Source organism: Rhea pennata, chromosome 20 (assembly GCF_028389875.1).
Source record: "Rhea pennata isolate bPtePen1 chromosome 20, bPtePen1.pri, whole genome shotgun sequence".
NCBI lineage: Eukaryota > Metazoa > Chordata > Aves > Rheiformes > Rheidae > Rhea > Rhea pennata.
Window position 1 is genome coordinate 7550531 of NC_084682.1, and position 26515 is coordinate 7577045.

Genomic DNA, 26515 nt, shown 5'->3' on the forward strand with positions numbered 1-26515 from the left:
CTGGCTGCCTGCGGTGGGAAGCGGTAGGGAGCTGGTGGACGTCAGCCTGCTGCTCGCTCCCGCTGCATGGTGTCAGGAGCCCCCCAGGGGGATCTGGAGCATCCTCGAAGCGACACAGCCCCCCACTTGGACATTTCCCTGATGTTAGCAGAGGTCCGTGTCATATCACAGCACATCGCTGCTCAAACCACCACGACGGGACACAGCCGGAGCCCTTCGGAGCAGACCGGCGATCTGGTTGCAGAAAAGCCTCCCCGAATCAGGCTGCGGGCTCACGGCGGGTCTTTGCAGCAGCCCTGCAGTCACGGCCGCTCCCTGCAGAAGGCTGCAGGCACGCGGCACGCGGCAGCAGGGTCTGCAGCCCCGGAAGCTCCCGGGATGGTTGTTCTTCCCATCTGCTGCTCTGTCATTAGCGAGCAGCACCAAATTTACTGCTGTCAGCACTGCAGAGCCAATACAGCTGCAGCACAGCAATACACCGGCTTCAGCAGCTCCCCTGCAGCCTCCAGGGCTGCCAGACCGAGCCGGGAACCAAGCAGGAGCCAGACCCAAACCCACCGCCTCGGGCTCGGTGGACACCAGCGTGTCAGTACCACTGGAAATAGGGTGTGCGAAGGTCCAAGCTCTGCTCCCAGCTGGGTGTAAACCAAGGGCTGCTCCACGGACAGCGAGGGATTTGCACCGACTTCGCACAGCCATAACCGAGCCCTTTTCTCCTGGCTTCGGGCACCACCTGTTCCTCACCCATTTGCCTTTGCTGCCTCTTCGAGGCGTTTATAGAGAGCCAAGTGCGCCAGTTCTCAGCCCACTTTAAATGGGCTTTTATTTATTCACAAAACAACCCCCCAAATGTATAAGAAAAGTGGAAAAATTGGAATATGCACAAGCTATTATTAACAAAAGAATTGTACAAATACAGGACCAAGCGTGGATGAGTGAGCAGCCGGGACCCGCTCCGTGTCATTAAGCGACTCCCTCCGCTCCCTCACACCCATTAAACAAAAATGAAAAGATCGTTTCACCAGTTTCCCTGCAGAAGGCACAAACGCTTCACTGCAAACGTCGAGGATCGTGCTGCAGCGGGGGCAGGCCAGGTTCTTCCACGTGATCTGAGAACGGAAACGGGGCTTTACTGACAAAGACGCCAAGGAGCAACCGGGCGCCAGCGCCACCGTGCCGGGCGCAAGGGAAGAGCCCGGCGCGAACACTGCGGGGCTCCGTGCCCTGCCACAGCTCCAGATCCTCCACCGTGGGGGCCACAGCTCCTCCGGCCTCAGCCGGGATCACTGCAGGGCCCGGCGGAGGCGCCCACTGGATTTGGTTGCCCAGTCCCTCTCCCTCTGCTCCCATCACTCAGCTCACGCAGTTCGGCTCCCGTGGCACGTCGGTATTTTGGAAACGTGAGGCCTGATCCCACGTCCGCCGGAGCCTGCGGCAACCGGGAGAACACCCCGAAGCCCCCACCTGCCCCTACGGCTTCACGCAGAAGCGCTGGGGAACAGAAATCGCAGGCGAGATCCCTGCAAGCTGAGCTGGGCTTGCAGAAGAGACAGGAGACGAAACGAAACGGGCACGAGGAGCAACCGCCGGGCAGGCGAGAAACGGGACGGCAGCGCGCTGTAACATCCAAACCCTGCACTTCTGCCACGTGGAAGTTTGGGGCTACTTTGTATTATTCCTCAGCCAAAGTGGGAAGAAAATACCTCTTATTTTGATTACTGGGGGGTTTGCAAAGCAAACTGAAAAATGCCAGCAACTCACTTCAGAGCCGCTGGAATATTCTGGGTTTTATTTCAGCCCTGCTTTGCATTTTCCAAGTAAAATCTCCAAGCAATTTCACAGCACAAAATCCATTTTTCGCTCCTCATATTTTAAATGAAATGGGTGAAAGCGACCAAATTTCACACCAAAAACTGTTTTTTTTTTTTCCAAAGCCAGCTTGGTGGTAAAGTTTCAGCCAATATTTTATGAGCAGTCCTGGGGAAAGCCAGGCCTTCGCCCAGCCCTTCCCATCTGCCACGCTCCGAACAGCCACGCTGTCACCAGTGGGGAAACCGAGGCAGCGAGCGAGGTGCCCCAGGTCTCCCAGCTGATCGGCAGCCCAAGAGCCTGGGCCTGTTCCTGCTGCCGTGGGTGGCTCCTACTGGGGTGCGAATGGAGCTAGTGCAGCCTGGCTCCCACCAGTGCCTGCCAGTGCAGATTCTCTGATGTCTCATACAGCACTGAGCTCACTGGGTTTTCCCTCAGTAGCGGCGTCCCCCTCCCCCAGCTGCCTATTTTAAAGACATTAATGGGAATGCATCAGCTTGGAGACCTCTACCCTTCTGTCCGATTTGGGTGAAGTCAGCCGACAGATTCATGAGACAGAGAGACACGCTCACACGCGCAGACAGCGTGCTTGCCTAAGCCTCATTCCCTGGGAAACCGGCCTGGAAACACACCTAATGTCTCGTTTGAATGTGCTTGGCATTCGCTCCCGCCCATTTGATTTATATTCTCACTTTTCTCCAGCTAGATTAAAAAGCCCTTTTGAGTCCACTGACTTCTCACCAGCAGGTGCTCCTGCACTCTGTGTCACCTCTCCATCTTCCTCCAGAGACACTGCAGCACCTGGGGCTCAGTTCCTCTCTGCTAGGTCCTACCACCAGCTCTCAAGGCAAGTCCCCACTCTGCTTCTGGGTGCCCTTCCACACTTTCCAACCCTCCACCGCCTGACCCCTACCTTGCCTGTCCCAGGACTCAGTCTCCCAGGCTTGCCAGTGCCCAACTTGAGCAGTGGGGGAGAAAACCTAGGTACATGGGCGCTCCCAAAGGGGAGGATAGGAGGACCTCTGAGATGGGTGCTGCCCTTTTGGGAGCCAGAGGAGCCCTGCCCATGGACATGCAGCTCATCCTGGAGCCCGGCTGCAGATCAGTGCCCCCATGCGCTGGGCAGGGCCCCACTGTACCTGCATGAGGTCCCTGTGGGCAGGCTGGGGCAGTCATAGAAGGCTGCAGAGAGCGCCGGCATCTTCTGAGTGGTCACAGTTGTGGACGTCCCAGCGGATGTGGGAGCAGCGCAGCAGCGAGGCCTCGTTGCCTTTGCACTTGAGGTTGTCAAGGAAGATGTAGCCAACACCCTGGCCATAGCGCGCCTCCCCCCAGGCCGCCACGGCATGGCCACAGCCCAGCTGCCGACACACCACCTTGGCATCCCTCAGGTCCCAGGCGTCATCGCACACCGTCCCCCACTGGGACAGGTAGAACATCTCCACGCGCCCCTCACACCGGTGGCTGCCATTCACCAGGCGCAAGAACCCTGCAGAGGGGAAACGGTGCTGGGCAGTGAGACAGCACTGGGGCAGCCTTGGCCAGGGTCCTCCATGACCCCAGTGCTGGATCCACCTCTGCTCTCCAGGATGGCTTGCACCCACAAGATCTCAGCCTTGCTGCCCTGGGACAGGGAAGAGCAGTGCTGCTGCTCCTTCAGTCCTTCATTAATACTAACAGCCAGCTGGATTAATTTCCTGCTGCCGGTGGAGAAAGGAGCTCCATCCAGGCAGGCCACAGCAGGGACAAGGAAAGCAGGTCTCCCTTGCCTCTTCTAGGCAGCACCTCCAAAGCAGGGCAGATGACTGCTGCTCCTCACAGCTCTGGCACCACCTCCTCACAGACAAGGAAGCAGAGTGCACAGGAGATGCCCACAGATTATGCCAAAGCTAGGACTGACCTCAAAAGCATTATGGTGGTGAAAAACATGGCACAGCAGTTGGAGCTGGGAAGTGGATGTTCAGATTCAAGGCCCAGACAACTTCTGTTGCTGGCTCAGCCCCACTGGTAAACCATGCCATCTCCCCACCACTGAGCTATCTGCCTGGTCAGCCTCTTGGGGACACTGAGACAACTGGGAGACTGTAGCAGCAAGTAGTTGACAGTGCTTTGAGATCCACAGCTTAACAGTGCTAGGAGAGCCATGAGCACAGTTTTTCTCCCTCACACAACTGGGCTGCTTCAGATTAGTGTTTCAGTCACTATCAAAGTCGCTGGCCTCCACCCAAACCACTTCCATTTCCACTCTCTGCCAATGCATAGCTCCAGACCTCTCCCAGGGGCAGTCTGGCACTCCTGTTCACACAAGATACCTACCGTCCTTGGGATGAGTTGGGACTAACGTGGCGGTTGTAAAAGTAGCTTCTTGGAAGTCATCTCCTGAGTCATCAGCACCTGGCACAGTAGGGAAGGGGTGAGAAAAACAACTAAGGAGACATCTACAATCTTCAGCATCAGGTTAGAGCCCCAGCACAAGCAATGTGGGGCGAGCAGAGGACAGGCACAGGCCAGCTGGAGGCAGGAAGTCACAGTCAGTGTGTTTATAGCCTCAGCAGGGAGAAGCACCCTGCTTTGGCACAAGTGTCACCCATGCTTCAGCCATCACCTCCAAAACATCTAAACAGTGTTGTGCTCTGCTCGTAAGGAGGAACCCTAGACCAGCCTTTGGGGTCAATGAGGCTCTCCCCTTGGGGTTCACATCCCACCATGCTATTTTAGAGGAATCGGTGAGCAGGCGTCTGTTTCCCATGGTCAGCCTTTGTGGGGCTGGAATCCATTCTAGACCTGTTATCTTGGGGGATCTCAAAGCTACTGAGATGGACTTTAATGGAGCTCCCCATGGAGGACCCTGACATGGCCCCAGGCAATGTGATCCACCACCACCTCCCCAAGGAAGCTGCTTGGCCAGCCGGCCTCGCTGCAGGCCGTACTGCTCCACAAGGGCAACGTTAGCAAGAGCAAACCACCTTGGTCACAGCAGGCTCCTCAGGGAACACGGGTGCCCCCGGAGAGCTGCGCTGGCTCCGGATCTGGGGGGCGGGGGGAGGGGGATGCTCGTGCCCACCCACCCCTCACCTCGGCAGATCACGCCGGCGTCCTCGTGGTGGCCGCAGTTGTGCTGTCCCCAGCCGAGGTGGAAGCAGTCGGCCAGGCGGGCCTCGGTGCCGGCGCAGCCCACGTTGTCCAGCAGCACGGGCCCGCTGCCGTAGCCGAAGTAGCCGAGGCCGGTGGCGTGGAGGGCCGCGCCGCAGCCCAGCTGCCTGCACACCACCCGGGCGTCGGGGAAGTCCCAGTCGTCGTCGCAGACGGTGCCCCAGGCGCCGCGGTGCCGCACCTCCACCCGCCCGCGGCAGCTCCCGTTCCCGTTCGCCAGCCGCACGCCGCCACCTGCGGGTGGGTCCCGGCACGGCACAGCAACGCCGCGCCGCCGGGGCCGGGCACGGCCGGGCACCGGGCACCGCCGCGCACCGGGCACCGCCGCGCACCGCCGGGCACTGCCGGGCACCGCTGGGCACCGGGCACCAGGCACCGGGCACTACCGGGCATCGGGCTCTGCCGGGCACCGCCGTGCACCGGGCACTGCCAGGCACCACCGGGGCCGGGCATCGCCGGGCATTGGGCACTGCCGGGCACCGCCGGGCACTACCGGGCATTGGGCACCGCCGTGCACTGCCGGGCGCCGTGCACTGCCGGGCACCACCGGGGCCGGGCATCGCCGGGCATTGGGCACTGCCGGGCACCGGGCACCGCCGGGCACCGCCGGGCACCGGGCACCACTGGGCACCGGACACCAGGCATCGGGCACTACCGGGCATCGGGCACCGCCGTGCACTGCTGGGCACCAGGCATCAGGCACCAAGCACCGCCGGGCACCGAGCACCGCCAGGCACTGAGCACCAGGCACCGAGCACCAACGGGCACCAGGCACGGAGCCTCGCCAGGCACCGCAGCCTCAAAGCCATCCGACATCCACCCTGCTGTCACCCAGGGGCTTGGGGTGACCCCTGGGAGATCTCTTGGGTACAGGGGATGGATACTCCCGGGGAGCCTCTGGAGTAACCCCTGGAGCAGGCATGGAGCGAGCCCTGGGGATGTGGGGTAACTCCCTGGGGGCATGGGGGCATCTCTCCCCGGGAGATCCCTTGGTGGGGGGTGATACCCTGGGAATGTGGGAGATGCCCTGGCAGCATGGGGTAACCCGTGGAGGCACGGAGTGACCCCTGAGGATGCGGAGTAACCCTCAGAGGGTGCAGGGTGACTCTGGGAGATCCCCTGGGGAGGAGTGGTGGTGCCTGGGAGCATAAGGTAACCGATGGGGAGGCATGGGGTCAGCCCTGGGGATGCGAGGTAACTCCCTGGGGGCATGGGGTGACCCCTGGGAGTGTGGGGTAAACCTCCTGGGGAGTAGGGTGACCCTGAGAGTATGGGGTGAGCCATGGGGGTGTGGAGATCCCCTGGGGACATGAGGTGAACACTAAGAGCACGGGGTAACCCTGTGCTCTGGGAGCATGGGAGAGCCTCTGGGTGCTGGAGAATGACCTCTTGGAGGCATGGGGTGAGCTCTGGGGGTGTGGGGCATGCTCCCACTGCAGCCTAGGGCTCAGCAGCAGCCCTTACAGCTGCCCTCGTTTTGGGACACACTGAGGACGGAGGAAACAGTGTGCTCCGGCGCCCGCCCACCCCTTGGGAACAGTACCATGTGGCCTCTGCTGCCGTGCCAGCCCCTAAATGATGCAGGGTGCCACGGCGTGGGGGAAGGTGGGCAGGTTGCATCCTGAGCAGCACCGAGTCTGCACCCTGGGCTGTAAGGGGTCTAGTAAAGAGAGCTGCTGAGGTTCTGGGCCGAGTGCAGAGGGGCCGTGCCAGCATGGCCCGGGAGGGGGTCCGTGCCAGGCCCCACGCAGACTGGCAGCAGCTGCACACTTACTGTCCTGCTCTATGGTAAGGAGAGCCGTTGTGGTCACCTCGGTCGCCTGGGAGGGCTGGTCTCCACCGTCCGTGGCTGCTGAGCCAAGCACAGGGACACACGCACGCATTGGGGTGCAGCACCCACAGCTATCGCATGCCCTGCACCCACCCGATGTGGGATGCCTCACCCTCAACAGCACTGGGGGCATCTAGGCACCGTGGTGGCTCCAGAGAAAACTCCCATGGGGAGCAGGAGGCCATCTTTTGCCAGGCATTTCCCTGGGACCTTGCCATGGGAAAATATCAGTGAAGAGCACCCCAAAGCCTTGTATCTGGACCCCAGGAGTGGCCATGCCACAGTTACTAGAGGTGTCCAGGACTTGGCTCAGAGCCCCCTGGGCAGGAAGCCCCGTCTGTGTGGACAACAAAATGCCCCAGGCTGGCTCTCCTGGTTACAACCCTAGAACAAGGCTGGTGGCTGCAGAACTACTGCTCGGCCCGGGCCAGTGCCAGCCTACCTGTGGCTGTGGCAGTGAGCATCTCTTCGTACTCCAGGGCCACCGAGGTGGTGAAGGATGTGACGGTGGACATGTCCAGCCCTGCAGTGACACAGAGAGGCAGAGGTTACATGTACAGGGAGAAGCTGAAGAGCAGTGAACTCTCTACCTCTGACTCCAGGATGCAGATCAGGGTGGTTGAGGTAATCCAGGGTAAGGAGCCAGCAGGTTAGACCTCGTTCATCCCGGTATCTCCAGTGCCACCAGTGCAGTTTTGCCTTAGTGCTGAGCTGGTAAGAGAAGGGCTGGAGATGGTATTTCTCAGGCTCAAACCACGCTCGTAGCAGGGTTCCCACCAGGGCCAAGGAGACCCTCGCTTTTTCAAAGCTTAATATGCAAAAGATTTATCACCCCCACCCAGACAGGGTCAACAACAGCACGGCAGAGCAGCAGAAGACAGCAAGGCAGATGGCAAGCTCTCCAAAAAACCTACACCTGGTTATTCCTGGGTCACATGGAGCAAGGGCAGTGCCAAGGGGCTGGAGGGCAGCTGCCCCATGAGCTCTCTGCCTGGGTGAGCTGCCAGGCCAGCGCTCCCCACTCCCGCCGCAGACAGCACAAAGGATATTTGGGGAAGAAAGGAGCAGCCTGAGAAAATTGCCCATTTCTCCCCGCATCAGCCGCTTTGTTAGCTAATAGTGGGAAAGCGAAAGTGACGGCACTTAGTGCTCCAGTCATTAGCCATGATAATGAGGGAATTCAAGGGGATTATTAACATTATAAATGGTAATCAGTGGATAATGACAGAAATACATAATTTAGAGAGGGGAAGAGAAAGGCAGGCTGGGCCTGGCGGAGCGCCCATCTGCTGACAGCCAATCACTCACTTCCGGACCAAGGGAGCTTGTTTTCCACCAAACAGAGCAGGGAAATCACAGGCAGGCAGAGTCATTTCCCTTGCAAATTGCTGCTCAGACACGTCCCAGCCTCTCCTGCTCTCAGCGCTGTGTTTTATCCTTCTCCTGCATGCCAGCTTGACAGCAGATAAGGAAAAAGGATGCTTCAGCAGCCAAGAGCGTAGTCAAGGACCTACGTTCAGTTCCCTGCACAACCTTGGGCACATCAGTGTCTGTGGCTTGATTTCTCCTTGGAGGCCGAGAGGTCCCCACTTCCTCCCACCCCAGCAGTAGGGTAGTCCTAACGGCAATGCTCTGCTCCATTACCTGTACAAATGACTCCAGCATCCTCGTGGTGGCCGCAGTTGTGGATCCCCCAGCCAAGGCTGTAGCAGGCAGAGAGGAAGGGCTCGCTGCCGTCACAGTTGACGTTGTCTAGGAGGATGTGCCCCGTGCCGTAGCCAAAATAGGCATTGCTCTTGTAATCCAGGGCTTGGCCACAGCCCACCTGCTTGCACACCACGCTGGCGTCACTCAGGCCCCAGTCGTCATCACATACGGTGCCCCAGTTCCCACGGTAGAAGATCTCCACCCGGCCCTGGCAGGTGTCAGTCCCGCTCACCAGGCGGATGCTGCCATCACCTAGAGCACAACAGCAGGCAGTGAGAAGTGTTTTGCTTTCACCCTGAGGGCAGATTCCATGGCGTAATGATCCAGGGGAGTTTGGATCTGGCTGTGCCTGTGATGGCAAAGAAGCTGGCCTAGAGCTTGGAGGCTGGCTGGAAGAGGCACGGTTTTCAGGCAGTATTATTGATGGGAACCGTGATAACCCTCTGTGACAGGATTTGACCATGGCAGGCACAAAATGGAGTCCCCAGAGGTCCTCCCCTCTTAGCCAGAGGGCTTGGGCTGGTTCATGGAGGTTTGGAGGGGAAGCAGATATCGGGCTGGTGGATGGGAGAGTGACAGACACGTTCTACCAGCCTCTCCCAGAAGGACCTCAGGCAGGCAGAGCCCTGTGCGAAGGGGAGCAATGGCAGAGCAGCTTACTTTCCCCATGCTGCACTGAGGCTGTGACGGTCCTGCTGGTTGGTCCTTCGCTTGCTTGCGTGGGTGAGAGCTCTGAAAAGGGAACCGAAGAGATGGCATCAGTTTCTGCCTGTAGAAATCCTTTCGGGGGTGAGCTGGAAGCGGTGCCCCTGCTGTAACCGCAGGCAGCCACACGCTTCTGCTCCGCTGCTCCTCCCGCACCGGCGCAAGCAGCGCTGCGCACGCACCGGCACGCGCGCTGCCCAGCGCACGAACCCCGCCAGCCTGACGAAAGCAGAAGGGCTTGCACCAAATGAAACCACCCCCAAGGGTAAAGAAAGAGGGACCTGCAGTTGCATAGCAAAGGCAAGGCCCTTGGGGCCAGGCTCTCCACTGCAGGCTGGTGAGAAGCTGCACCTCCACGTGCCCAGAGGCCTGGCACAGCCACTGGGGCCAAATGATAACGCCAGGGCAGCGGGGAGTCAAGGCTCTCCCCCGTCAAGGCACTGGATTCAAAGCCACGGCATTAAGACAGAAAAGAACAGTAATCTTTTAATTTTCCTGATGGTTTCATGTGTATTTCTTTTGATAACAATGTTGTTTTAAGCAACTGTAATTCCCATCCTATGTCAGCCCGTTTTACTGCCTGTGCTGGTAAAACTTTCTGCGGGCTGGGGTGGTAAACTGGGTAGGAGAATGGAGCCAAAGCATACAAGAACTGGCCACAGGCACACAAAATGGCTGAGGGAAATACCGCTGGGAACGCTGTGCGAACCGCTCTGCTCGCAGAAACGCTGACAGCGCGTGAGCCGCGCCTGACTTCGTGCTTTTCTCTGTAACCACGACAGCTAGCAAGCTCGCTCTTTGAAAGCAAAGCCGACGTAATGGCAGCGATCCAGGAGCCAGGACATCACAAACCGCCACAGAACGTCCCAGACCTCAGGCGAGCGCGGTGGGAACTCGCAGTGCCGAGCAATGGCTGGCCGGCCGTGCCTTTGGCCTGCCTCGGACAAATCACACAGCCTTTCCGCCTCGCTCGGCCTGCTGTAATTTGGGAACAAAGATAATCCCCTTCCTGCCCGTGGGGAGCTTTCCTGGGAGCCCAGGATGGCTCAAGGCCTCTCCACCAACTGAATTTTGCCGCCCTGTGAGGGCCGAAGCCGCCGCGCTTCTCCCGCAGGACCGTAGCTGATGCCGAGACGCTCTGTGCCGTGCTGGCTGTCGGCTCAGCTTGGGAACGCTGCAGGAGGGCTGCGGTGCGGCGGAGAGGTGCGCGCTGGGCTCCGGGGGGTGGTGGCACTGTCAGCTGGACGCACTGCCCCACCTCAGCCGTGTTCGGGCCTGCGCCTCCTGGGAACCGCTGTCCAGCGGGCGCCCCTGCGCCCACGCTGCGCAGGGCGAGGCAGCGCCGCCCCTCGAAGATCAGCCTTGCCCAACGCTTAGGTGAAAGTCCTGCGTCTCCCCTGAGAGCCCCCTCAAACCATACCCTCTTAATGACTGCATACTTCACAGCGTGGGTCTCCCTTTACCAAAAAATGCCTAAAAGCTCAAGCCGCTCCTCTCCTCCCAGACCCACCTTCCCCTGCTCCCTTCTTCAGTCCTTTCGTGTTTCCTCTCTAGCTGCATCTTCAGTCAGGGTTCCTCCCTCGCCAGCCCAATCCATAACCTCCTTTCTCCAGTCACTGCTAAATCAATCCATCAGTTAATCCAGCAGCCTCCCTTTCCAACCCTCCCCCTTCTGCAGGAAATATAAATTAATTGAGCATCTGCAGCTGTGGCCAAGCTCTGGGTCTGCACATCCTCACATTTGCCAGTGTTTGATGCTAAAACACAGCAGACAATTTTTTATGCGCTGTATGATGCACAAGCTATATCGCAGTGGTAAAGAGCAAACGTGTATGGTATATAGGGGTTGACATGGAGGTGTTCCACTTTCACAAGTCAAGTTCAAACACTTCCCACTTCTTTTCTCACCTTTAGGAACATTTCCTACTGAAAAGCTCAGCAATTCAAATAAGGGCAGTCAGGAGGTGAAAAAGCACTTGGGCAGTGGCTGACTCAGAGCCAGCAGCGTGGGTGGGTACGTGCTCTATCCCCATGGATCACTCTGGAGAGGTTGAGAAGTCCCTGACCTGGCCATGATGAGGAATACAAAACAGGCTAGTCACCTAGGGAGCACCGAAGTGATGAGCTGGGAGATGACTTGGATTAAAAATGGGGTAGGGAGGAGTCAGAAGACATTTGGCTGACCCAGCTTCAGAGGAAAAAGCTCTGAGATTTGACTGCTGGGCTCCCCCAGAGGGTGTATAAACGCTCAGGTTTGTCACACTGTTAGCACCCCCATCCCCTCCTTGCCCCCGTGGAACCAAGCCTTGTTACCATTGCATATGACAGCCACATCTTCGTAGTGGTAGCAGTTGTGGATGCCCCAGCCATGGCTCCAGCACTCGCTCAGAGCTGCCTCCTGGCCCTTGCAATCCACGTTGTCCAGGAAGATGGGTCCACTCCCTTGGCCAAAGGTCATGGTGGCTGGGAGGGCCATGGCATGGCCACAGCTCAGCTGGCGACACACCACGTTGGCATCCACGATATCCCAGTCATCATCACACACCGTCCCCCAGGAGCCATTGTAGAAGATCTCCACTCGCCCCTGGCACCGGCTCGGCCCGTTGGCAAGTCGTATTTCTGAAAGGATGGTCACACAGAGATTGCTCAGCAAGCAATGCGGTAGCCTTGTGGCTAGGAGATGGCAAGCACAGAAGACCGTTCAGCAGATGTCACAGAGAGGGCTTGAAGCTTTTCTGAATCAAGTCATAGGTTTCTGCTAATTAAACTAAACAACTGACTCCATTAGCTATAGCACAAGTCAGCTGTTAACTTGCTGGTGAGGTACAGGTTTCTGTCGAAAACAGCGGATGCGAGTATTTGGTACATCTTTGCCTAAGTATTTGCACCAGACAAAATATCACCCCACCACCTTGACTACTAATGGCCTGGGAAACTACCCAACAGGAGAAGAGGAAAGCTATCATGTGACATCATGTGATGACACGTGACTTCAGTGACAAGTGATAAGATGCAATTAGCAAATTGTTATTAGTCTCAATAAACGTATCCAGAGTCGTTCCCAAGTGGGAACTGGTGGCATGGAAATGATTTCTCAGACTGCTGGCAAGAGGGAACATGCATGTAAGTGACCCTGACTTGCAGCGCCAAGGGAATTATTCACTTGGGTATGATGAATGACACCGTGACAGGCAGATAGCAGGAGGTGGCAAAATCTTCCTCTCATGATAGTAAGCAGAATAGGGATATTAAAGAATCTTTATTTCCTTTCTGTGAAGAAGTTCAGCTTTTTGTTGCAGTTTTTTGTTCAAAACCAATATGCTTTCTTTTTGAAATTCCCTAACCCCCATTTTTAACAAAAATGCATATTTTTCAACTACAAAACTTGCCAGAGAAAAGCAGCTCTAAGAAGAGATTCTCACCTGGGAATGGCAACAGAGCAGGCTCAGAGATGTTGCCTGAAACAGAGGAAGAAAAGGATTAGATCTCTCCAGTGTCCTTGCAGCAGGCAGAGGAAGGAGGTAACTCCAAGAATGACGGCAGCAGTGATTCGGGAGGGCATTGCTGAAGGCCAGCAGAGCCAGCACGCCCCTACGGACCAGCCGTGTGTGCTCTCCAGAAATCAGCGGCTCTAACCCTAGGAGTATTTCCACTCTCCTAAGTAACCTGCTTTCTTTCTATTCAAGCTACAAGGCTCTCTAAGGGCAGGATTTGTCTTGCAGGCTCTTGGTAATGGTCAGGTGTTGCTGAGTAAGGGATGACCTTTCATGAAGAGCCCCTTCTTAGCACACTGCTACATTTTACAAATCACACCGAAGTCCAGGTGACTGTCCAAGCTTCAGGGATAAATTATGTTGTTCTGTATTGGTCAGTGTTACACTAGCAGAACATCCCTTGTATCTGGGCATCCCAACAGTAAAGACCAGGGAAGGAGGATACTGCTGGGAACTGCTGGGCAGTTACAGGTGTAAAACCAAGGTGCATCCCTATGGCTGCTAGATCTGTCTTAACTCATGAAATTAGCCCTGTTGCAGAGCCAACACACGACTCAGTTCCTCAAAATATAGCATAGAAGCAAGTATTGCACACTGCTGTGTTGCATGTCTGCTAGAAGGGGGACATCTCCATTCAGTTTGCTTCTGAGGCCGCTCAGATCCTGCCTTTGAGCTCTCCGGTCTTAAACAATTCATTGGAGCTGATTCTGGAAGCCCTGAGCACTTGAAATTTCAGCTTTCTTGTGTCTTCCCTTTTCCACAAAGATCTGAGTTTTGTAAGGAAAAAAAGAAAAACACTACATCAGAACATCATTTCATCTGCTTCGCAGATGAGGAAACTGAGGCAACAGCATATGGTGTGAATTATTTTTGGTCTGCAGTGGGACCTTCCCATAGGAAAGAAGAATGCAGGCGTCTTCGTTCTTGCCCATGTGTTATAACCACTAGATTACATGTCCCCCCCACGACTATCCTAAATCTTAGTTCACCAGTGCTTGTGCAGCTCCCTGAAATCCTTAGATGAAACGTGAAAGAGAGGTGCCAAGGGTTGCTATTAACAGCTTAATGAAACCAAGCTGCTCTCCCGGCTCACACTGGAGAATTGCTAGCTTATTGCTAGCTTTCAGACAGAAGGAGCCTTTTCTCTCTCTTTTTTCTCCTTCCATTGTTTCACTGCCAGCAGCTTGTATTGTGAAAATGGTGACTGACAGCAGCAGGCCCAAGTGGATTGCACATGGGGCTGCGTCTCCAGAGACTTCATTTCTATTCCTGGCTTTGTTGCAGACTTGTTATGAAGCGTTGGACAGCATACTTCCTTGTCCTCCTTCCCTGCTCTCAGTTTCCCCATCTGAAAAATTGGGGGATGAGATGGGAATGAGGAGAAATGATTCTGCCTGTCATGAGAAACCTGTGGGTGATCTACTGATGGAAAATGCTGCACTGGGCATTTCTATATGACTTCTTTTTCACAATGCAGTCAGTAATATTTGCAAACTGTGTATGTATATGCATGTGCCAACATATCCATGGAGCCACCTCTTGGATGGAAGAAGGCAGCCCTTAAACACAGGAGAATTGCAGGCAATCACTGCTGCACCACAGCATGCAGGTTAACGCTTCTGCTCCTGGGGTCATCCTGTGTGATAAGCAAACCACGGGGAGATCTGTTTCCAGCTCACACGAAGAGCTGCAGCTTACCAACACCAACAGATCTGGCTGCACTAGACTGATGTGGAGTGAGACAGGTGTGGGCCCATGTCCTCTCCCCAATCATCCCTGCTGTGCTGCTTTGGGATATGCTGGTCCCTGGTGTCTATCAATGTGGTCAACTGCTTGAGGGGGAAGGCAACAGAGAACCAAGCCCCGAACTAGTACCCAGCAACCAGGATCCTCTCACACAGTGCAGGCGGACTTTGGTCTCTTAAATAAAGAAATGTGCTAGTTACAGGTTACACATACGCTCTCAAAACATCATTTTTCTTGTGCAGTGTCTTACACCCTTGTCACAGCAGTGTGAATACCTGAGGAACCCACTAGCTACAGTTTTCTCAAGGAATCAGGGAAAGAAGACTGAAGACCCTTGGGACCCTTCTCCCTCCTCCACAGCAGGGATGGCCTGGATGTCTCCTGGGAAATGAGAACAACAACATTAAAAACTTGACCTGACCAGAGAGAGAGTGAAGAGGAGCAAGCAGAGCAGACTCAGCCAAGAATCATCTGCTGGTAATTGATCCCTTCTGGTAACTGGAGCCCAGGATACACTGCCAAGGTTTTAACAAGAGGCTGTCTCAGAAATATTCTGCCGCAGCCTGCAACGAGCTCTGCGGAGCAGAAAGAGCAAGTGCTGGAGAGAGCAGGGACTCTTCATTTGTTCTCCCAATTAAACAAAACTGCTTTCGTGTAACTGGTGGAGCAGGCAGCACCCCAGGGCACATGTAATTTGTAACATCCATTGGCTACTGCTGCTTGTCCCTCCTTCTGCAACTCTAGCAGAGCCAGGGCAGGGCTGATGTAATCAGGGGGTGCTGGAAAGTCAGGATGAGAGTTTCTTGTTCCCAGCTGGCTCAGGAAGGACAGCACCAGACTTGCAACATGCAGCACACCATCATGCAACATGTAGTGCTTTCCTTCAAGTCCTTCTCTCCTGGAGTCCTGGAATATAATGGAAGTCTCACTTTCATTCAAAAATTTCTAACCCTCGTGGCGGAAAAAAAAAATGATTGCTCTCTACTCACAGATAGGAGGGGAAATGAAATGCACCAACATTTATTCTATTTCTTTCAATCTCCTGTTTTTCAGCCAACCTTGGCATGTTGGGAGGGTTCTTGTGCTTGATGTGGGCCAGGCTGTGTCCAGCCCCAAGATGGGTGATGGGAGGGAAGGCTTTGGGGAAACAGATGGATTTCCTGGTGATTTCTGCTTTGTGCTCAACCATAAGCATCTCTACAGGCAGGTGAAACAAAAAGAATGGAGCTGCCGTAGGATTTTGGCTGTGTAATTCTCAGTCTTCTCCCGTTAGTGAACAAGCAGCAACTAGAAGCAGCCAAACATTGGCAGAATATAATCAACACCCAGTTCAGCAGGATTTTAAGTAAGGACTCCAGGAAGCACCCTCCCCAGCAGCCATGCACCCCAGGGGTGTGGAAGGAGCTTTCCTCTGGCAGGGAACGGAGATGCCAGGAATAAGCAGAGTAACAGCTCCATCCAGTGGCCTGCTGCTCCCAGCTCCCCCTCCTCTCCTGCAGCTAAAGGATTATTTGGACATAAAAACCCTCTTGGCCTCAGTTCTGAAAGAAGTGGGGTCCCCTCTGCTCCCTCCTCACTGGGGAGCTCCCAGCACAAGGGGCAGAGGATGGGATGAGGCTGGAGGAGCCTCTTCTCCGGGTGTTTCAAGGCATGGTCAGGAAGACAGCGGCAATGCTAGGATCTCCTCATCAAGGTGTCTTGGGGGAAGCTATCACCCCCCTCCTGCTGCTGCACAGACCCTACATGTTAAGTTCAACCTGGCATGAGCAAGCTGTGGATTCCCTTTCCACCCCCACCATAAGCAAATTAATGGCTAGACACAAACTGGGACCCCAGTTTTGGTCTCTGACTAGCCCAGGAGTGTGGCTCGGGTGTCACAACCCTGCCTCTCCTCTCTACAGTCCTGGGCAATGGGACCTGGCACATGGAGCGTCAGCACCTCAGCCCGGGCCCCTCCTCACCTTGCCGACAGCCTTGCTTTGAGGCTCCCACTTGCTCACCTGCCCCACCAGTTTGCAACCAGCAGGCCTAATCCCCTGCACTGGTAATTCGTCTGGCAGGCTCTTCTCAGTAAGCACTGGGCTTGCAGGAACGAAAGCACAAATCCAACCTCACATCCAGAAAGCCTCTGGCTAGAAACTTTTGACTCCAAAGCCCTTCCCTTTGCAATACATGTTCCAAACAAATTAAATCCCCTCACATTAATTATAGCAACCGGGGCCAATCAATATACCCTTGCTTGGCTCTCTGGCCTCTTTTCTCACACCTGGCTTGAACCAGCCCTGTCCTGCTTGTTCCAGTTCTGTCTTTCTTCCCTGGAGCAACAACATAAAGGTCAGGTCCTGTCACTCAGGAGGCGGATATCACAGCCATGAAAAGCAATATAACATGAACCTGAAGGGGAGGGTGAACCCATGAACTCACAGTCCCTTTTGCCTTGTTAGGATGTGGCCTGGCAGAGCGTTAAGTCAGCTACAAAAAAAGGGCTGTCAAGGAAGACCTAGAGGCCCCATGAGAAATGACAGTAAAACAACTGTGTCACTGTAATTATCACTTAGCAACAAGAAGCATGGTCTAGGATTGAGATGCCATCCATTCCCACAGCTTGCCATCCTGCATGGATCAACCGCAGAAGCCGAGCAGCGCCCGCTATGGTCAAGCGCTGCTGACCTTTCCAGCCACTAGCAGGGTGGGGAATCGCCCAGCTGCTGCAGCGTACAACCTGCTACACGAGCGAGAACTGAGCTCCACGCCGGGCTGTGTGACCAGCGATCGACACCTGCCAAAACATCTGCTTTGGCCATACCCAACTCGGAAGCAGCGTATCTAAGTGGGGAAGGGTCCTCTTAAACTGTCCCAGCACGAATCACTGCAGCTCTGAGAGAGACCCCCCCCCCGCCCTTTGCTCCCATGAGCCAGAGGTGGGAACAGGTGAAACCAAGAAAACACACGGAGAGACCAGCTCACTGAGGGAGAGGACAGGGAAGGACGTGGCAGTGTGAGCTGCTCCCATGCTGAGAACCTGCTCCCACCTCGGAGAGACATAATTCAGCTGCAACCACAGCTGCACCAAAAATGTGGAAATGGAAGGGTTTTTAGGAGGAGTGTCTGACTCTGATTGCTTTGGTTTTTAAGATCTACTCCACTCCAGTCCCTAAAAAGCAGTGGATGAAAAGGGCGTTATTAAATATTCAATATTCATGCCCCTTTGGTCAAAGTCAAAGCTTTGAAATACTCATTTAGGAGCATCCTCCAGCAAAGTCAAGAGAGACCAGAAGAAATATTCCGGGTATTTCTACATTAATGAGGAAACATTAAAATGGTATTTTTGCAGAATAGATGAAGCCTCCTAAGTTTCTCTGATCATCCATCTTCACAAAGGGAAAAAAAAAAGAAAAAAGAAAAGAAAAAAAACCAACTAGCTCAAAGTAAACAGGTCCCTTTCAGGGTACATTTATAAATAAACCCACCAAAGCGGAGGACAAATTGTCCTTCATTATCGACTTAGCTGAGCCCATTCACAAAAAGAAACATGACAGTCCAAGAGTGCCTGGTTCCTGCCTACCAGAGGTTTAGAGTTACAAAGTCCTATAGCAAATGCTCCCATAGGGAGGAGGTGACCGGGCTTATCCTCACTGCGCGGAGCGGGGGCAGTCAGACGCTCTGGCAGCTGAGCCTAAGCAGTCTGCAAGGAGCAGCCTTGGAAGCTGAGACGAACCTGCTCTAATTCTGCAGGGGAACAGGCTCCTGCAGGGAGTCCCTGCATCTCGGCTCGGGGAGCAGGCACTACCACCAGAAGAGGAGCTCCAGGGATGGGAAGCACCAGCTGAGGGGATGTGAACTTTTAAAACTCATTTAATCCAATTGCAGTGTCTGACTACACCTTAATTGCCTAGCTCCGAGCTTGCTTCGTCTTGTCTTAGCTTTGTTGAGGAAGAAAGGTTTTACCAACTGCATCACTATAATTATACTGATAAAGTCAAACCAGCATAATTACACTAACACAGCTCTCATGTGGACCCTCTCAGTCTAGAATAGGAATAGCTTTTCCCAGTTTAACTTAAATGCTTTGCAGTCAGCATAAACAAGATTGAAAATCACCAATGCTCTCGTCTGAGAGTGCCCACCAGGAGCAATTTAGGGTACCAAGCCTAGCCCATTCCCTCAGGAGACAAGTATTCATAATGCCCATTGCCTCTGCGTAAATGGGTTTCAGCAGCTCCTGTCCCTTGGCTGTCAGTGCCTTCTTGTGAACTGGGAGTGCAAGTGGCCCAGCGGGACTGCCTGCTCTGAGGCCCACATCCACACCATTTCCATCACCAGTAGCTGCCTGCACCAGTTACCAGCCAGGCCTGGATGCTGTACTTGCCATCACGCATTATTCACAGCAGAAGATAAGAGCTGAACTTGCTCCCTCTTCTTGCCCACACTTGATCCCACTGGGGACATTATGGCATTCGTGCCTATGCCTCTACATCAAGAAAATGTTATTCAGAAGACCAATGACAAGACCAAAAGGAAGATCTCCCGCGCCTAAAATTCACATCCCCTCCTGCTAGACGAAGAGATAGCTCACCAGCCGGGCCGAGGAGGAGGAACAGCACGGCTGGCATCAGGGGCATGCGCAGCACCCAAAGGCCTGGCTGCCACGCTCTGCGCCTGGCCACTGGACAGGGACCAATTCTCATTTCTGCTCTTCAGTCGTCCCACAGATGGTCGTCAAGCTCTCTCAGAGAAGCGGATAAGAAGTTGCCCCTGAAATAGGCAGACACCAGCATTAGCAGTCACAGCAGCAAGGTGGGGGACAAGCGCTTTGCCCTGCTGAGGGACTTGCAGGTCTTGCAGGCAGGTGTCTCCCCTGCACTCTGTGCCATGTATGACATACGTGTGAGACAGGGCCACCATGGACAAACTGAGACACACATTAAATGATTCAATATCCTGTAAGAACTGGGAAAGGACTTCCTCCCCACACTGCCCTGAAAGGTATTTCCCAAGCCACTGAATGGCCTTACTGCCCCAGGAAGTCACACCATGCAAACTCTGTTTGGAAAGTGATGGTGCTCCACCTCATGTCCAGTTAGGCTTCCAGCCCCTGTTGCCCCTCCTGCAAGGCTGCTCCAGCTTTCATTGCTCTGTTGATGAGACATTCACCTAATTCCCAGCCTGACCTGATCTGTGGCCAACCTTGTGCTTTGCCTTAAGCAGCTCGTCTCTCTCTGGTGTTCACCTTCCAGTACATTTCTAGGGACAATGCCTATCTCTTCTCCACTCTTGTGTTTTGCTTTGGTGAAGAGGTGATCTCTTCCCTTTAAGAAACTGCCTCCCCATCTCACAAATTCTCAGACACCTTCTCAGCACTCTTTTCCAAGCTGCATGCAAGTCCCTGTGAGACCTGCCCAGTTAGTGCATGCTCATATACTGCACTTGAGTTACCCATCCAGTGCATCCTAAGAATACATCCATCTCTCTTCAAGGCTCTTATCACTGAGTATCTTACAGTCACCTGTGATGGATTAATACACTCAAGTGCTCTCTCCTGCACAGCTCCAGTCACTAGACACAGATGATCTCTGAGACCTTGTAAAAAGCAAGAGTCCAGGCTCCCAGTCCATTCCTGTGCTAACCACAAGACACAATACCTCCCTCCCTCGGCTAGCAAGTTTATGGGAACCTTGCTGCTTTAGCTATGAGACCCCATTATTTCCCCTCTTTCCCCTTTGGGAAGAAGGTGGTAAAGGCATTGCTGTGGGAACACAGATCAGATATGACAATGTCATTCATCTGGTGCGGGGAAGGGATGAGATACAAACCCCCTTGGGACAAGCTCAAAAGGAAACAGGAGAATGTCAGGGAGAAAATGAGGAAGAGATTAAAAATAATAAGATGCAATTTCCCCTTCATTTACTGCTCTCTTCATAAATTACTGTCGAAGTGGTGAATTTCTAGCTCTGTTTAATTTACACTCTCAAGGGAACCTGGAGAGAGATCTGGTTAGGGGCTAAATTCTGCTCTGTGTTACACCTTTGTAAGCTCAGAGTAACTTCGCTGCAGTCCAGCTAATACCAGAGTAACCGGGAAAGCATCGGAAAGCATCATGATCTGCTAGAGAAGTCATATCATATGGATGCTATCACATGGTGTAAAGTCAGGCTGTAATCTTCAGATAATTGGAGGTCTGATGTTAGACCCTTCAGTCCACGTGAAGCACAAGATTTCCTGAAGTGAGGAGCACTTACTGCTTGAGGCATTTACTGATGGTCAGAAACTTTAAAAATCAGGCCTATGTTCCCCTCTGTCTGGACACTGAGGACCAAAGTCTGTCTTTAGAGAGTTGGGCCCCAGGTTGGCTGCACCAGGAGACGCTGTGCACCTCTTCCCTTTCCAACTGGTCGCTGCCCCACGGCTCATCTGCAGGCCCAGGCTTCCTTCAGACCGCTGGTTCCATCTCTTTCAGGGCCTGGCTGGCCCATGGAAGGAGTTACAGTCACTTTCCTGCCTGATTCACTTCGTTTTCGGAGCCTCTCTCTATGTCGCTGAAAGCCGAGGGCCTAGGGGCCAGCTCCCCCACCAGCAGATTCCTGCTGCTCGTTGTGAATGTCCATGCAGTTGTTCAAATTCAGGACTCTAGTGGACAAGCATGCAGCGGAGGTGGGCTCTGTTCCTGGAGCTAAGGTAAGAGTGTTGACCCTGAAGCAGGCCCTAGGCATTTTAGATTCAGCTTCTGAACCTTCTTGGTAAGTCAGAAAGATTTACCAAGGTCTTTCAAGCCCACAGGTTGGGTGGCATGGGACAGTACCAAGGAATTTCCAATGAGCACCCAAACTTCCAAAGTAAACCTTGGATTTTTTTGCCCGCACCAGCTAAAGATCACCATAACACAACCCTAGAGATAGCTAGGCAAGCCCTCAGCACACTGGTGCAGGAGGAGCTGTCACAGAGGGGTATGACCCTGTTCAGCATTCCCTCTCTCTTCCCGCTCTTGTGCAAATCCTGCTAAGCAAGCCCTCGGAGGAGACCTGCCAGCAGACAAATGGCTCAGTTATGAGGGATGAAAATCAATCTAGTTGCTAATGTTGTGTTTTTCAATACTCCATTCATCCATAACGCAGCGAAGCTCCATTCTGAATAATATCGCCTTTTGTCCCGCCAGGCCCTCCCCACTCCCTCGCAGAGGGTGGCTGATGGCAGACAAGGCTGTCAGGGGCCAGCTTGCACCTCTGCCTCCCCAAGGGAGGCACGCTGCCGCATTTCCACCAAACCCACACAGCCTTCTCCCCCCCAGCCCCAGGACCTTCCCTCCCTCCTTGAGTGCAGCTGGGCCGAGGCGTGGGGCCGGCAGTGGGAACTTGCCCGCACCTCCCTGTTTCCGGCATGAGTTATTATCACAGGCAACTTTTGTGAAGGAGCCAGAGCACGTTCCTGTGCCCCTGGCAGGGGCAGCAGCCAGCATTAACCATTAACACGCCAACCACAAGGAGAGTCACCCTGCGGATACAGCACGGCTGTCTTTCTCACCCTGCACTCCTACATTTTTCCACCTGCAGCCTCCATCTTCACCCTAGCTGTTTCCCTACACCTTGGGTTACACTGCAGATTGAACCGATCTTCCTTAAATCCAATGGGGTCATGGCTATTTAAGAATTTATGTATATTCAAAACCGACTTTAAGCCATTATGAGCCATTGTGGCACTGCACAAAAAAACTGCAGCATCAGTTTTGAAAGATTTCTGAGTGCAGAAGGCTTCTGAAAGTGCCTTCAAGTTAATGTCTTTTAAACTGCCAGGCATCTGGAATGTTTGAAAAAAATCAGCCACACATCCTATATAACAAGTAACATATACCATGAACAGCCCGAATATTTCCTAAGCACTAAGCAAAGCATCTGAAGCAATACATACACAAAAGGAACATGGGTCTAAAAGGGCACCGACAGTCCTATCTCTGTTTTTACCCAAAATAGTCTGTATCACAGCAAACAAATTATGACAAAAGAGCTCTTTTCACTCATTGAAAAATCCTTCCTTCTGACTGAACATGAAACCTACTTGGTCCAGAACTGAGCCAGCGTTTCACACTCCCAGAACTGGACCAATCCTTTCTGCTTTCTAGCTGTGATTTCTTTCTGCTTTTCAACGATTCAACCTCCTTAGAAATTAAAATCTTTCAATCTCCATCACCCCGTTGGCTCATTATGTATTTGTAATTACCACACTGACCAAAAAAAGTGTCATAAATCCACATACCTGCTTGTTATTTTCTTTCCAGTATAAAGATGGATATATTAAATCCCCCAAATACTCTCTTTTGAAGTAAAGAAAAGAGCTGGCTAGTCAGTTAAAAATAAAGAAAAAAATAATTGATGAAATGAATATTTCCTCTTTTCCCACAAAAGGTGATGGGGAAAGGCAGGAATTTTTCCCTTAGGCACAGGAGAAGATGAGATTTTGTTTAGTAAATCAAAAAAAAAAATAAGGAGGAAGAGAAGAAGAATCTCATCCATCAACCGAACAGCTCCAGCCTGTCATCTCTTTTCACCTTTGGGGACTGGATGTTGCTGCTGTCAGAGGTAAGCTGGCTTAAAGCTCTGCTGTAGGAAGGCAGCCCTATGTTCACTGTGTGCTATCCCAGGGCAGATTATCTCAAAATAAAATGACAAAGAAAGGGGGGGAGAGAAGAAGAAGAGGAAGAAGAAGAAAGAGAGAGAGAGGAAAAGAGAGAAAGAGAAAGGAGGAGAAGGAACACCTTTAAAGAGACATAGTGGGGTGGGGAATGGTTCAGGTTTCCGGAAGGCAGACAAGGATACATGCTTAAATTGGGCTCTGGCTCAGTGCTGCTGAAGGAAAGCAGAGCCTAGTTTACATCTCTGGGGAAGGGAGACAGGGTTTCCTGAAGCTATTTGAGAGGACTGGGGCTTTTTAGCTCCCTCTACCTTTCCTGCCTCCTTCCACTGTCTTCTGCCATGACTAAATGCCCACTTTGGGGAAGTCAGCTATAGCATTTTGCTGTAAGTATTTTGTCAATCCCTTCGCCAGCAGCCACAGTCCGGCAGAAGGGGAGACTCTAGAAGCCTGTTGTCCTTCCCAGGGGACTCAGAGGCTACTTGCTCAGGGGCTCCATTCCTCATGCAAAATCCTCATTGCCTAAATTGGACCCATTTCCACAGGTGGTTGAGGCAGGATAAGGGCACCAAATCCACTGTCCTCTCTTGGTGTTCCTGGACAGACACGACAGGGAGTTCCCTTCTGAGGTCCTTTTTGCAGGCCTTTTCCTGCAGTAGGCATCAAAGGTGACCTCTCTATTTGGCTGAAGACATTAGAGAGGCCTGCCATATGCCTTCAAGGGATTCAAGCCTATTCTCCCCAGCCAGCAGTGAAGGACACCCAGACACCAGGTTTGGGGCATCCCCATCAGGCCCCTCAACGGGTCAGCCTACAATCACTGGCCAAGACACTGGTGGCAGCTGCGCTCTCTTTTCTGAGAAGGAAGTCCAGGAAATATTTTCCAAACTCTCCAAAATCAAAAGATCAGAAGATTTGGGTTGTTGTTCCCCCGTCTCCAATTCATGAGAAACCTTTCTCATCTACCTCCCTCACCTCCTGTTCTGCATGTACATGTTGTCTCCTTGAGCTCCCAGCTAGGACCAAATTCACAGTTCTGCCAACCTGCAAGTCTCGCAGGCTGGAGGTGATCTCCTAGAGCCCCATCTTCTGGGGTCACATGGTTATATGGGCATCTTGCTCTCTTCTTTTAAAAGGAGCATGTGTTTAACCGTCACCATTGCAAGTAAATGCCTGAGAGTGTAAGATAGGTCTCAGCAGCCCTGAAAGCAACTGAAAAAGAATCCCCAAAATACTGGGTTTCCTCATCTTGTGAATTCTTAGGCTCGTCCAACAAGCTGAGGAGTCTGGTGCGCTTTTGGATTTGAACAAGTTGAACCTATGATCAGGAGGATTTTTACCCGTGCTTTCAGTGGAGGCAGCAGTTGCTTCCCTGTTCTTCCTACTGGATTGCTTATTCCCTTTAATGTGGTGCTTTGTGTTTTAACTTGATACAAAGCAGACTGCAGGTACAACTGTCACTGGTTACCCATCTGCTATTACTTTCTTCTATGGGTTCAATAATTAGCAATTAGGCATTTACTTTTTATTTCCCAGTAGCAGTGAAGTTATAATTAATCTGCTCACAAATGCAAGAGTTTCAAAGGTGCCTTTTAAACTTTGAAAAACTCTCAGCCATCCTGGCTATCTAGCCAGGAATGTGGCTTACGAATAATCACCTTCAAAACTGAAGCAAGATCCAAATCCAGACTTTGAACACCACAGATGAAGCCTCCCTAAATGCAAAAACACAAGCATAAAGCCAGCATTCTAAAGAAGTTCTCCGCTCTGTTCATGGACATATTTCTCTGGCCATTTGGGTAGAATCTAAAACAGCTTTTTTTTCAATGTCTGCATTGCTACTGTAACGTGTTTTGATTGGTTTGGCAGTAGCAAGCTATGCGCTTGTGCTGATTCGAGGAACAGAAAACATAGCCAGCTTATGCAAGGAAACAGCCATAACATAAGAAAGGCTAATTATAACATTCCACGAAAGAGAATTTCTGCTCTCTTATTTGCTAGGAAAAGAAGCTCCTTTTAACCTTCATGATGGTCCTGCTGTCTCTGGTGATACTCACCATGCTCACGGTAAGCCCAGCCCCTGGATGGGTCAGGCTGATCAAAGCCATTCTCACATCAACATCCGATGTGACATCTGCATCTACTACAGCTACCTGCATCGACGTGGATAGTACCTAGAGCAGCTGCTGCCAAATCTCTGTTTTACAGCAGGCAGCTGGATCGGGGGGGAAGCTGGGGAAAATAAGCAGCCCACAAATCTGCAGAAAATGCAGAGCCTCCAGGGTAAAAAGAAAAAAAAAAGCTTCCCTTTTCAACTATCTAGAAAGTACAGAGAGAGAAACTAATTTGTATGTAATACACCATTGCTAGGAAATACGTTGGTGATTTACAAGAAGGGCCTGGTGCAACATAAAGAAGTCATAAGCTGAAAAATAGGCATCTTTTTGCTGACAGGAGGAATTGTCGGAGGCTGCTCTGTTTCTCAGGACACTAGTTGCTGTTGTGAGCCATTAACTGGATTATAATGAACTACAGGTTTCCCCTGTTGTTTGTTGAGCTAAAGCACCAGGCGTTTATGAGTTTCTTTCTAGCTGTCGTCTGCATTTTGGAGAGAACAGCTCAGCACAAAGGATGCTTTGCCTGCAGCAGGATCGGGAAGGGAAGGAAAAGCTGTGGCTTGTAGACAGCGCGGAGCAGTGCTGTGCTTGTGGGAACCAAACGCTGTTCCCAGGTACCACCTCACTGTTGGTTTACATGGGCAACGCACCAGCTCTGGGAGCTGTGTCTTCAGGGGGCAGGCTGCAATGCCATTCCAGGGGCAAGGAGTATTTGCAGGAGTGGATGAGATTCAGGCTAATCCCTCAAACAAAACACAAATCTTGATAGCCGTCAGCAATCTCATTAGACACTTCAAAACTTGACAGGGACAGAGAAGAGGAAATACTCACAGCTCTCCACAAAGCTCAGTTCATACATGCAAACCAAGAACCAGCCTAAACCATTAAGATTGAGGAGGGATGGCCTCCTAGAGAAATTAAATACCAGGTTCTTCTATTTATACTGTCCTTGCAGCAGCTTGTGGGTACTTGGGCAATGCTCAGCCAACAGCAAATACAGTGGAAAGGCAGCAGGACTGGTCCCCATGCCATACCCAAACTGTGATTCAGCAGCACTATTCAGCTCCATGGATGGTCTGCTGTCGCAGGGAATAAGGGCTGACACGTTCTTGGATGTATGCTTTTTTGGATTGGTTTTCCAGTCCCATTCTAACCCTCTGCAGGTTTTTTTTTTTTTTTTTTTTTTTTTTTTTTTTTTTTGGGCGTATATTCTTCCTGTGAAACATTATGCCTGATTCTCTTCTCACCCTGTGAGTGTGAGCCAGGCAAATCTCTCACACGGAGTGGGAGACTCATCCTCACTCCATCCCACAATCTCCTTTCCTTACAGT

General features: G+C 52.7%; 1 protein-coding gene across 1 annotated transcript; it reads right to left on the reverse strand.

The window, feature by feature from the left end:
* Positions 1 to 826: 826 nt before the first annotated feature.
* SSC4D (scavenger receptor cysteine rich family member with 4 domains) lies at positions 827 to 19133 on the reverse strand. Its single transcript, XM_062592482.1, has 11 exons — positions 19022 to 19133; positions 12628 to 12663; positions 11519 to 11824; positions 9161 to 9232; positions 8438 to 8752; positions 7236 to 7316; positions 6737 to 6814; positions 4885 to 5196; positions 4126 to 4203; positions 2949 to 3298; positions 827 to 1109 (listed from the first exon to the last, which is right to left on the reverse strand). The coding sequence occupies exons 1-10, from the start codon at positions 19131 to 19133 to the stop codon at positions 2982 to 2984; spliced, it is 1707 nt and encodes a 568-aa protein (XP_062448466.1). The 3' UTR covers positions 827 to 1109; positions 2949 to 2981.
* Positions 19134 to 26515: the final 7382 nt, after the last annotated feature.

Bases quoted from the DNA above. Each gene is read 5' to 3' on its own strand.
- SSC4D (XM_062592482.1), bottom strand. From the start codon at position 19,133: ATGAGAATTGGTCCCTGTCCAGTGGCCAGGCGCAGAGCGTGGCAGCCA. The intron at 6,815-7,235 runs GTAGGCTGGCAC...TGCTTGGCTCAG, and splicing joins GCTCACTGCCACAGCCACAG to CAGCCACGGACGGTGGAGAC. The intron at 3,299-4,125 runs GTAGGTATCTTG...TCCCCTCTGCAG, and splicing joins CCCAACTCATCCCAAGGACG to GGTTCTTGCGCCTGGTGAAT.